General features: G+C 36.5%; 1 protein-coding gene across 1 annotated transcript in view; it reads left to right on the top strand.

Annotated features, from left to right (window-relative positions):
- Nucleotides 1-4,480: 4,480 nt before the first annotated feature.
- Nucleotides 4,481-13,274, top strand: part of CDKL1_1 (Cyclin-dependent kinase-like 1) — a 39,293-nt gene continuing 30,499 nt past the window's right edge. The window contains exons 1-3 of the mRNA XM_051209978.1: nt 4,481-4,524; nt 7,653-10,804; nt 12,039-12,221. Of these exons, the coding sequence (XP_051073134.1) occupies nt 12,054-12,221 (168 nt within the window). The 5' untranslated portion in view covers nt 4,481-4,524; nt 7,653-10,804; nt 12,039-12,053. The remainder of the gene's footprint in view (nt 4,525-7,652; nt 10,805-12,038; nt 12,222-13,274) is intronic.

The raw sequence follows: 13,274 nt of genomic DNA, 5'->3' as shown, positions 1-13,274 counted from the left end.
TCTATGGATGAAGGTTGAACAGCGCCAAAATAACCTCAGAATGTCTACCTACTTACTAAGGTTAAATGAGAGTTATATATTAGTGTGAGAAACTAGGATTTACAATTGAAAGTTAGAGTTCAAAATTAGATTTAATGTGTTCATCACGAACTAACATCAGCCATAATATTCAAATGATATTTGTCCAAATGAGTGAATAAATTTCGCACCATATAATAAATACATGGGGTTTGTTCATACTATTCGTCTGCTGAAACTGTGATAAATAAGTCATCGTGTCATACCGTATTTCTCCATGATGTACGGAGTAGGGTTTGTCATTTTGTTTTATCCAACTATAATGCGAAAATTTAACCACATTAAGAAAAGGCCTAATGTGCGTAAACAAAACGGTGAACTTATCTTTCGCTTAAATGAGTTCTTGATTTTCACGGTTAGATGTCACAGAATATAACATGTTTGAGAGCTGATACGGAACGGCCCATAACAGTTGGTGTTTAGAAAGTCTCTGAGCTACCAAAAGAATGGCTGGCCGGGAAACATATTGGCTAAATGTGATACCGCATACCTGCTCCAGTTCGGAAGGAAAGTGCAGAAATCATGGAGATCTCAGAACCAAAGTAATCTAAAAGTATATCGTCGGGTAACCAGCTCAAAAGTAAAACAGGGATAAAGAAGGTTTTTTGGAATAGCCTTGAAATTAAGTCACAAGGAAGTACGAAATATGCGTTACGTATCACGGTGAAAATGAAATCACCTCACTAGACAGTGAATAGCCAGAATTTCTGATAAAAAGTTACAAGCGCATAAACCTTTACACTGGAAATACAATTGTCCATTTAATTGAGGCTATCGCATCAGATTCAGGCTGTATAATAGCTTAACCGATTACTAGAAAATGGTGTGGTGTTGACCTAAAAATCGCTACAATGTGAATTCATTGGAAAAATAATCCCAAAACAGTACATGTTTGACCCCCGTGTATTAATAAGTAGCACTTGTCCGACTATAAACAATTTAAGAGATAAAAGATCATTTCATCTCAAAGGTTTAATTAAGGTAATGACAAATACCTTAACCACTATAAATCAGTACCAATGTTCTAAATATGGTTCGACAACTGTCGCAGACTACAGCCTAGCTGAACAGTATGTCTGGATTAGAATCTACTTTTAAATTATTCATTTTTTGAACCCACCAGGGAGTAAGATATAATAATAATAATGATTTATTCTCAAATAACAGTTTGTTACATGAGGCATGCCAGTTTACAGGCAAGATCAAATTTTTACAAATGATACAATACCCACTGTAGTAAATTACTCAGCTGGGTTGATAATTTAAAAGATATGAATGTAGATGGTTTTAGTCAGTATCACCGTGCAACTGATGGTCAAGGATAGGTCCATTAAAGGTATGAGCCTCTAGAAATCTCAACCTTATGTCCCTTTGGAATATCCAAGGCTTTAAGGATGGTGCAGAATGAAGTCACCCGTTCCATATCTCAACGGGGCTGAAAGAGGGAACAAGCAAAAGAAAACACGAGAGGCAGGGTAGCCAATATTCATGAAGGAATGTTTAAGGTATGATCACTCAGTCTAATTTTCTCTTATTAAGGTATTTGTTAAGCAAGAGCATTTTAATAGGTTAAAGAAAATAAGTGTAAACAAGGTATGAGTGGACATACAACTGACAAATGGAGGGGATTCAGAAAGGAGCTGAAAGTATGAGATTATGTGTGGTCATAAAATATAGTGCTAAAAACAGTTATCGTGATATACAGTTGACTATCTTCCTGTTTTTATCGAAGCTGTTGGAACCCTTTTCATCCTTTTTTGTATTATTATTTTTTTTAATTTTTAGGTATCATAGGGTCTTGAGTAGGCTTCGTATGTTATTGCTAAAGCTACGAAGATAACATCAAGGTTTCAGAAATACTACTCTTTTTTCAACCGTGAGCTCATTTCAGGCAGATAAAATTCTGCATCAAGATCAGCAAACAACTTTTGACTGTTAAGCCGTAAAAGGCACTTTTGGGCAGAATACAAACGAACCGACTACGACGGAGCGTACAGGCAATACAATCATATAAGGAACATATGCACGAAAGACTGGCCCGACCAATAACGAAAGCGACGCCGCTAACCTTTTGGCTGAACAATACTCTCGGACATTTCAACCGACCCACATCAGCTATACTGATGACAGCTTCATCTGCAACTGCAAAGGACTTTCCGTAGTGAAGCTGAGTGCTAACTTGGTGTTCCGGAAACTGCAGCACCTAAGAAAAGACACTTCTCCTGGCCCAGACGTGGTTCATTATGCTATGCTGAGGTAAACAGCTTCAATCATGATAACTCGCTGAGCCGAGGCAAAACACCGGAAATTTGAAAGCCCAATCACATCACACCAAACTTCAAAGGAGGTCGACGCAGCGAACCTTCGAGTTACCGACCGGTGGCTCTTCTCTTTATACCTTCAAAAATCATGGAGTCCCTGACATGTGATGGTATACATGACTATTTACTGTCCTCAATTTTTTTCTCACCCCAACAGCGTGGTTTCAGGAAGGGTTGCTCTTGTATAACCAGCCTGCTGACTGCGGTGGACAGATGGACAAGCATCCTTTATCGCAAAGTGAAAGTCGAAGTCATTTACCTTGATTTCTCAAAAGCTTTGATAGGGTAAACTATATGTGTCTTATCAATAAGCTCAAAAGACATTTTAAGGTCAGGGTTAACTTCACTTTATTTCAGGCTATGAAATGCCTTAGTGGGGCTCAGTACTAGTACCTCTTCTCTTCCTGATTTATATAAATGAACCTTCACAACAGGTATCGTCAGACATTACTTTTTGCCGATGATGTGAAACTTTGGAGAGGGCTACGCAGCCAAGAGGATAAAATGGCATTGCAGGGGGATCTGACTCGACTTCAAAGTTGGGCAGACGATAACGGACCTACCCTTAACACTTCAAAGTGTAAAGTAGTTCATCTAAGACATGTTGCAGACTACAGTTACAACTTGGGAAACTCCTCTCTGGTAGTATCCCGGATCGAAAAAGATTTAGGAGTCCTAGTGCCCTACGATTCGAACTCTTACGCCGTGACAAAAATGTCTTTCGAGAAAACCTTGCACTGAAAACACTGATGCGCGTTTTTGGCCAGTTCGACGGGAGAACTTTCCATATAATCCTCGACAGTTTTATTCGTCCCCATTTAGAGTGTGGAAACATAGTATTTCCTCTCTCACTTCAAAAGGATAAGGACACTCTGGGGAGTATCCAACAGCGAGCCACGAAATCAGTTCGAAGACTCAAATTCAAACCTTATGAAGAGCACCTCCAATCACTAAACCTTTACCCATTAGACTATAGGCGTCTTAGAGGTGACCTCCTAATGGCTTACAGTATCCTCAGCAGTTCTCGACATCCCCTTAAATACCTACTCAAGCTTGGTCCCAATACAAACCTAAGGAGTAACACCCAGAAATTGGAGATACAGTATGGCAGAACGGACTATAGACACAACTTTTACTCCTTAAGATTTGTCAAATGCTGGAATTGGCTGCCGACTGAAGTAGTTCAAGCGACTTCCCAGGAGTCCTTTAGGAGAAAACTTGACCTATTCTTAAGGACTAAGGATAACATCTTATTATGATTTGCCAATTTTTCCCCTCTATTATCGTTAATATACCCAAGTTCCTGCCTGGAGGTATTGGTGATGCACTGCTAATAGACACTAAAGCCTGTTAAGTGAAAGCTTCTTCTATTTCGTCCACTACCATTTGAACCATTTGAAATGTATCTATAGATTGCTACCATCTGTGGTGGATCCCAGTAAAAAAGCTTATTCAAAATATAACAGTGTGGGAAGGCCTAAAAGGACGTTATAACACTATTATAATCTTCAATCAGAGGCCGTGGCCAATAAAGCAGAAGAACAGACGGCGGAGATAGCGTTTATATTTCAACCAACGCGGTAGAACATTGGTATATGTATATCCAAACAATTATGATCGTTTTTAGCAGTTGATACAGAAAAACAATAGATACTGAATAAGAATGTGGTTACATATAAAGTGTGACAAATTAGAAAAAAAATGTGGTTTTTTTGTCGTTACAAAAGTCACTAAATATTCATGTCACCATACATCCCATTGTCACTCATGATATCTGAGTACGATAATTGATCCCTTTGGTTTTTTACACACCTCACTATGTTTTTTCAACGCCCAATTTCGCATCCTTAATCTCTAGAAAATATCGTTAACCCATAGATTATAGTTTTCCTATAATATCCAGATGAAATCAAGAGTAGATTAAAGATATTAATTTAGTCTACAACGGGTGTAAGAAAGTTATTCGAAGTTGTTGGATACTTGACTTAGAACTCTGATAGTTTGATGAACGTCTTTCTCAAGTTTCCAACAGCCAAAAGTTTCCTCGTCGTTTTGTTTAAACGTTTGACAGTGATTTTATTGTCTGTTGTTATGACGCCAGATAGCGTGCTCGGCCAAAATTGAGGTCAGTACATGTTTAAAAAACGTTAGTTGCTATTGTTACATCTTTGCTCCGATAGCTATCAATAAAAATAACTCACTTTATTTGAGTACATGTGCTTCGATTTATTTTGATCAATATTGGATGCATTATCAGTATGTTCAAAACTTTTATGAATAATTTAACGTAATTTTAGAACGAACTAAGTTTGCTCATTATCGCTATTATTTAATGCAAAAGAACATTAATCAGTGTTAGGGTTCTCGGCACTGAATTTTTTATATGTTATTTTACTCGGGCTTAAATGTAGAATTATTTTACATTCGTTGCTAGCTCATCACAGCCAGTACTGGCTGTTGATTCTACCATGCTCGTATTTTTTCTTCGGACAAAAAAATTATGGTGGTTTAGATGATTTTTAGTCGTCCGGCCTTCCTAATTCGTTTGAAGTGGATATACAAATGGAAGTTTCCATTATCTAGGTGATATCGTTTTCATGGTTTGATCAGTGTCACTTTTGTAGGAGATTTTAGTTTTGCCACTTTTAAATAAAAATTTTAAGAGAAAAAATAGGTTGGGAGTTAAACGAATCGGCTAAAGACTAAGTGTTTCACGATTGTGTATTAAGCTGAGGCTAAAAAATTAGTGATAGAATTGGTTATTTTCTGGACTACTACCTAATGACTTCACAGTAATGAAGTATGAATCGTTTATTTATGACTCCAATTTAGTTTCTTGTAAATATTCATACGCGGTTCAAGTTTTTAACTAAAAAATTTATAATTGTACGTTTTTGAGAGCCTTATAAAGGTTTCTATGATATTCGAAAATATTCAGATTGATGCTATAATTAATAGCTTCTACGAATTTTCGGTCTTGTTTAGACAGAGCTGGGTGAGTACAGCTAAATTTAAGGTAACTGGGATTCTAAACAAGCGCGGAATAATGTACGAAGGGATAGCCTTTGCACACAAATATTACAGGTTTGCGCCCATTTTTACCATAATCGACGTCACAACATTGTGGGCTTTGATCGGACACTGCATGTTTAACCTGAATATGCTTCTTTTGAGTTCTCATATGTGCCACCAGACACAGAGTGAACGGATTTGAAGGAAAAAAATTAAAAGGATTATGACACAAATATTGGACGCTTTACTAAGAACTTGGAGCATCCTATATAATCACGTGATATCCTATTGGTTAATCTGGTATAGATAACAGGGTTTTTTGTTAAAATAAACGGTCAATAAGACTTTAAATCAACATCTAAATTAGAAAAGTCGTCTTTTCCGGTATGAAAGTGTGATCATTAGGAGTATTTGAATTATAGTACAAATTAAGAATCCCAGAAATAACGCAATCGGATCAAGAAGTACTAGTTAAGCACGAACGAATGTACTGTATTTGGAATTCGCAATCAAGCATTCAACAAGTACAAAGGAGTCGTTAGTTCATACAAACACCACAGAAAGTCGATTAAAATTGTTAAATAGCTTATGTTAAGTTTTTTCAGTAAAGTTGAGTATTTAGCTGTTCTCCCAGTATCAGTTTCTTCTGTCTACCCGAATGTAAACTATAAGTCATTTTCAGGGTATTGCACGAGAATAATAAGTCACACTAACTTGCTTAGTTATGATTACACGTACTGTAAGAATTTTCATACACATAGTTCCCTTTATTATCTTAAATAGAGCAAGAACAAATAATTATTTGTTTTTCAGTTAAACCTATAACTTATACGTCCAGAAATAAAAAAGTCCCCGAAACACTTTATCACCATGACCATTCTGATTTAAATTTAATTTTGACGGGTCAAGCATTTAGTAAAGATGTTAACTCTCTGCATATGGGATTCAGTCAATAGTTAACAAACCTGAAAGGTCAAGTTTTTGAGTCTTAAGAATGCATTATCGTATGATATACTGGAATACAAAAGTATGGGCCATTTAAACAGAAAGCGTAATATTAATTAAGTAGCGAAATAGAATAATTTTTCACAATACGAGTTTACGAAATATAAATAACTAGTCATAAAATGGTTTTACATTCCCTGGAGTCTCAAAGAATAGATCCAAAAACATTTCTAAAACAGCGCTGGTTTCTGAGATAGGTATTTTGTCAAGAATCAACTTAAATACAAAATGTGCCGTATGGCAACGAAAGACAGTTTGCTGTCGTTTAGTAAGTTAATGAGCCGAAATGATGTTTACTCTAACCTTATTTTGCATTTATTTTCCATCTTTAGGCTAAATAACCCACTGACCCCATAAGAACCCATACTTCATGTTATTTACGTCGTCAGGAGTATTATGAAACAATGATTGTTTTTATGTTGGTATACATTCCTCATGGTTTATGAAACTAGCTTTGAAATTGCAGTAAAAAATGTTTAATATAAGTTTACCTAAAAAGCTAAACGGACACAACATTCTTAACATTCTTCTACTTGCTTTTGAGTGTTTTATGAAATCTGGATCCCCATTGAATGTAAAAGAGCCAAAGTAGTAGATATGACTCCAAAATAGTATTTATGTTATTTGAGTAAATTTAATCTTTTTGATATAAAATGAATAAGTTGGGTTGAACGCATAAAAGATATTGCCCAACGATACTTATTAAAGTTTTTATATTGATAGTTTTAATACAAACAACATGTGATTGAGCATCCTTTTTTATTCTCAGAGTATTTCCTGTTTTCTCTATAATAAATTTAAAATGACTTTATCAAAGTAAAAAATTAACGTTTAGACGAAGAGATTAAAAGTATCTTTCCAATATGAATTTGATTGCTTTCAAGATTCAAAGGACTTTAATAGATTGTCAGATTGATTGTGTTCCTTAGACATAGTATAATTTTCATACTTAGTAAATAAAAAATTGGACCATCCACGCAAGAATTAATTGGATTTCTTGATAATCCAAATTTTAATTATTTAAATTTTACGGAATTAACTCAGCTATTTGCTCGATATTCGTTTATTGGGCCCTCAGTTACCTGCGCAGTTTTGTTGTTTTACATATGTTAAGATAGATGTTGTCACTGACTGATGTTAGCTGGAAACTCATTGAAAAAAAGAACATGCTGAACATATGTTTTTGGAATTTTATTCATATAAATAACGTGCGTCAAACTGTTAACTGATTTATAGGGCGAAACACACACTGTAAATGAAAACTCAGGAAGGATTCTAGGCAAAATTGAAGCATTCTAACAAACAGCACACTTGCCAACAAAAGTTGACAGAGATAAGCTTGCACAATTACTGACAATCAACCACATTCTTTAAAAGTAATCTATACGGTTCAAACCCAAGATGAGAGGTGTATGTAAATAATTTTGTGAATGGAGAACTGTGGAGAAGCTATCGTGGAAGCACAGAGGCAAATATGAAAACCCTTAAGTGAAAAAGAAGAAACACTCAGTTTCTACCTCACTCTTAGATCCATTAATAACGATAACTTTGATGTACGATGCATAGATTTAGGCTGACGTCCCTTTTAACAACCTGAGAAACGATTTTTATAGGTACATGGGATGTTTGGACAATATGGAAGACCGGAAGGACCAATCGAATAGCTACGAAATGAGGAGCTACAACTTGACCGTGCTCGGAATCAGTGAAACCCATCGGACTCAAGTTGGACAAAAAAGGATGGATTCAAAACAGATGTTGCTATACCCTGGTCACGTGAAAGAAAATGCTCCACATAATCAAGGAGTTAATCTGGTGCTGTCAAAGAAGCACGTAATGTATTTGTAGGATGGGAATCTCATGGATCCAGGATCATCAAAGCATCTTTCAAAACAACGAAGGAGGGAATAACAATAAATGATAGCAATAATATCAATGACCACGATAAAGATCAGTCCTATGGGAGGCTGCAGTCGATCATAGTGAAGTGCGCAGGAAAGAGACTGACAATCCTGATGGGAGATCTAAACGCCGAAGTCGGAATGGACAACACCGGGCACAAAGATAATATGGGACGACATATATTGACTAGAAAAAAGAAACGGGAATGGTGAGAGATTTGCAAATCAATATGCATTCAACAAGTTGGTTATAGGTGGCACAATGTTTCCGCACAAAAGCATATACGAAGCTACATGAGTCTTACCGGACCACAACACAGAAACCCAGATAGACTATATTTGCATCACTCAAAAATTCAGAAGGTCAGTGGAAGATGTGAGAACCAGGAGAGAAGCTGGCATAGCTTCAGGTCACGATCCATATGTTGGTTGCCAAGATGAAACTGAAGAAGCATTGGAGAATTGGACGAACAACATTACAAATGTTCAATACAGTCTTCCTTCGACATACTGAAAGACTCGACCAACTCAAGACAACAGGTTCCAAGCCTCACAAGATCTATTGTGCCAAGAGGAAACTGCTATGGAGAACTACTGGAGATGGATCAAAGAAGTATTAACTACAACATGTCAGGAGGTTGTGGGCCGCAAGAAGCACACTCATAAGTAATGGATCAAAACCCTGGACAAGATTCAAGAAAGGAAGAATAAGAAGACAGCAATTAACAACAGCCGAACAATGACAGAGAAAGTCAAGGCAAAATCCGAATACACAGAAGCAAACAAACAAGTCAAAAAGAACATTAGAGCTGATAAACGGAAATACGCAGAGGACCTAGCAACAACGGTGGAAAAAATCTACAAGAGAAGGGAATATGAAACGGCTGTACGACACAACGCAGAAACTGGCAAGGAAATATAATAAGCCAGAGAGACCGGTCAAAGAAATAGAAAGCAAGCCAATCATCAAGATTCAAGAGTAAAAAAAGAGACGAGTGGAATACTTTGAGGAACTCTTGAATAGGCTAGCTCTATTGGATCCACTGGACATCAAAGCAGCACCTACAAACCGTCCTACAGATGTCGCGTAACTAACGATCGAAGAAATCAGGATGGCCATTAGACAAATCAAGAATGAGGAAGAAGTAAGGCCTGACAATATACCAGCTGACGCATTAAAGTCAGACATAGAAGTAACTGCAAAGATGTTCCACACTCTATCCAGGAAGATTCGGGAGGAAGAACAAGTGACGACGGACTAAAAAGAACGACAGCTCATCAACATGCCGAGAAAATGAGATCTGAGCAAATGTGAGAACTACAGAGGAATAACACTACTATCGGTACTAAAAAAGGTTTTAAAAAGAGTGTTATTGAACCAGACGAAAGATTCAATGGATGCCCAACTTTGAGATCAGAAGTCTGGATTCCGTAAGTATCGATCGTGAACAGATTGAATTGTTATACTATGGGTCGTTGTCAAACGATCAAAATCATACGCAATTCACACAACGGACCACACTACAAAGTGCTGCATGGAGGACAGCTGACAGATACATTCTAAGTGAGAACCACAGTCAGAAAAGTTCACTTAATATCTCTTTTCCTCTTTCTACTGTTAGTTGACTGGATTATGAAGACGTAGATGTAGATCTGACGAGAAGCACGGAATACAATGAACGGCTCAGAGTTAACTAGACGATTCGAACTTCGAAGATGATCTAAGCCTCCTACCCCATACATACCAACAAATGCAGATGAAGATAACCAGTGTAGCAGCAGCCTCTGCATCAATGAATCTCAACATAAACAATAGAAAAACCAAAATCATCAAATACAACATGGAGAACACCAACTCAACCATATTTGATATAGAAACTGTGGAGTAGGTGGAAAATTTCACATACCTGCACAGCACCATCGATGAAGAAGGAGGATGTGATGCAAACGTAAATCCAGGGATTAGTAAGTCAAGTACAGCATTCCTACAGTTGAACAACATATGCAACTCAAAACAACTCTCAACCAATATCAAAGTCAGAATCTTCAATACGAACGTCGAAACAGTTCTACTATACGGAGCTGGAAATTGGAGAACTACTGCAATCATCATCAAGAAGTTACAGGTATTTCTAAACGCAAGCTGCTGAATGTCCGTTGACCGGATACCATCAACGACAACCTACTATGGGAGAGAACAAACCAGCTTCGAGTTGATGGGTAGATAAATTAGGAAAAGACGTTGGTAGTGGATAGGACGTACATTGTGGTAGTGATCAAACCACATGATGAGGCAAGCGCTAATTTTGAATCGTTCAGGGGAACAGAAAAGAAGAAGACCGAATGGCAACTGCGTCAAGAATTGGAAGCGGATATTGAAAGGATGAGTAGCAACTGGAAAGAACCGGAAAGGATTACCCAGGGCAGGGTTGGATGCGTAATGCTATTGGACGGCCTATGCTTCTCCACGAGGGCTGACAGGTGTAAGTAAGTAAGTGATGATTAATAAAGTGAAATACTCCGAAACAACACTTTTTAATAATGCTACATAGAGCAAACAGCACCTATTAGCAGTGTTTGATTAGTATGTTACGTTTTATATGTGTTCAAACACGTGTATACATAAGATTTTTTACTGGTGAATACAATGAAACATGAAGTACATTGAAATCACGAGCCAACCTAGATTAGACCATCATTGAAAATTCGGTGGCACTAGATGGCCGTTTGGCCCTAGTATGGAATTCCTCAGTAGTGCTCATCCACAATCCCAAAAATTGGAGTCGAACCAAGAATCTTCTGTCTTACACGGAAATACTTAACTTCTAGACCACTAAGCCGGCATATAACGGTGTTAGTATCTAACCCCAATCAATTCACAAAATTGTGACCCAGAGCTCATGATTTCGCTCGTTTGAATGAAAATCCTCGGTTCGATCGTGGACAAGCACTGCTAAGGAGTTTCATACTAGGGTGAAATGGCCGTTCATTGTTACTAAGTTTCCAATAGTGGTCTAACCTAGATCAGTTCATTATTTCAATGAAATTCAACAATCCCCACAATCTCATACTGTTTATTTAAAATTATTTTGTGACTTTATTCTCTATTTTTTCTAGTTCAACATTTATTTGTTGTGTAAAAAATATCTTTACATTCAACGCATGTTGTGCCTACACGCATTACATGATTCTTACGAAATTTATCTTCTTATCGTGTTATTTAAGTTTATTAAAAGAACCGACCAATTTTAATCATTTATGTTTGTGATACAATTTTGGTTTTGATTATTACACAAAACAGGCACGAACTGAATCATAGTAAAATGTCTCTTCTTTGAGGAATCATTCAATCGTTGAAGTTTTTTGGCTAATATGATTTTTACCAGAAGTGGTTTTGTGGAGATTTTAGTAATTTAATAGTTGAATTCATAAGTCAGTTGAAGCCAAACCACCATTGAAAACCTGGAAGCACTGGACGGCCGTTTCGTCCTTTCACGATAGGTCCTGGGTTCGAATCTCCTGGGGCGGGATCGTAGACGCGCACTGCTAAAGAGTCCCATACCAGGACGAAACGGCCATTCAGTGCTGCCAGGTTTTCTGTAGTGGTTTAGCTTTAATTGACTCATGAATTCAACTGTTAGTTTAATATGGTTTTAATTATTATTCATATCAAGAAACATTTATATTTACATTAAATCAACTTTGAATAATTAACATTTAGAATTTGACTATTGAAATGGATCGTTATGAAAAATTAACAAGAATAGGAGAAGGTGCATATGGTGTTGTATTTAAATGTCGTCATCGTGATACTGGAGATATAGTTGCTATTAAAAAATTTACCGACTCTGAAGAAGATCCAGTAATACATAGAATCGCAATGCGAGAAATTCGTACATTGAAAGTAAGTTACGAAATTTCTCATTTACATTGGAGGAGAATATTGTATGATTGTGAACTGTGGGATCGATTACTTAAATTGATGTAATTTATTACTTTAGCGGGTTTGTAGTTTACATCACTGACTGACTTTATTTAAACAATAATTGTTGTTTAATTGAAATCAATTCATAATGTAAACTATAATGTGATTTGGTGTGGCTGAGTGAAAACTACACATGTAAACTAACTTATTGACTTGAAGCAGCTCTCAATAGATGAATATTCTGAGACAGAACAACCGATCAATAAACGGATTCATTTTATAGCGGAGAAATTACACACTGATATATCGAATGTTTAACACAACAGTAAACATTGTTAAAATTCATTTAAACGTTAAATAGTTGTGAAACTTCTATGTTTCAGATCTTCATTAAATAATGACACTAGAACATGACTATCAAGGTTAACAAATCACTTTTATTTGTGCTGTTCTATTTTATGTCTGTGGGAAGTGACCTTCAACAATAGAAGATATTTGTAGGTTAGTGATATTTGATCATGAATGACTTTAAAGCATTGTTAATGAATGTTGGGACTGATTGAGCTGTGCTGAAGTAAGACTCAGAGTACTGGATAAAAACTAATAAATCAGCTGATAAGTTGGAGATTCTTCATTTGCTGAAGTTGTTAGGATATGTACTTCTCGTGTTTAACTACTTTCTACCTCGACTCACGATGTTAGCTAGTGTATGATTAGATTGAAAGAAAGGTAGAGATTGACAGATCAATATGTGGCATCAGTCTATGAAGTCACTAACTGTTGAACTAAGTCATGCTGAGGCATTGGAAACTCACCAATTCAAGCTCGAACTCTGCGTGCGAAAACGATACGTCCAACCATTCATCCATCATTGACCCTGATTCCTTTCTTAAGTATGTTTTGGTCTTGTTTTTTAGATTAATGTTTTGTAATTATAAACCGTAATCAGTTATTATTATTGTTTTAACAACTTTTCACGATTATTATTCACTTATTATTATGACCTTTATGTTTTTCATTTTTCTTTGTATC

Source organism: Schistosoma haematobium, chromosome 1 (assembly GCF_000699445.3).
Source record: "Schistosoma haematobium chromosome 1, whole genome shotgun sequence".
Taxonomy (NCBI): Eukaryota; Metazoa; Platyhelminthes; class Trematoda; order Strigeidida; family Schistosomatidae; genus Schistosoma; species Schistosoma haematobium.
Note: the sequence above shows the minus strand (reverse complement) of the source record. Positions and strands in the feature narration are given on the sequence as shown.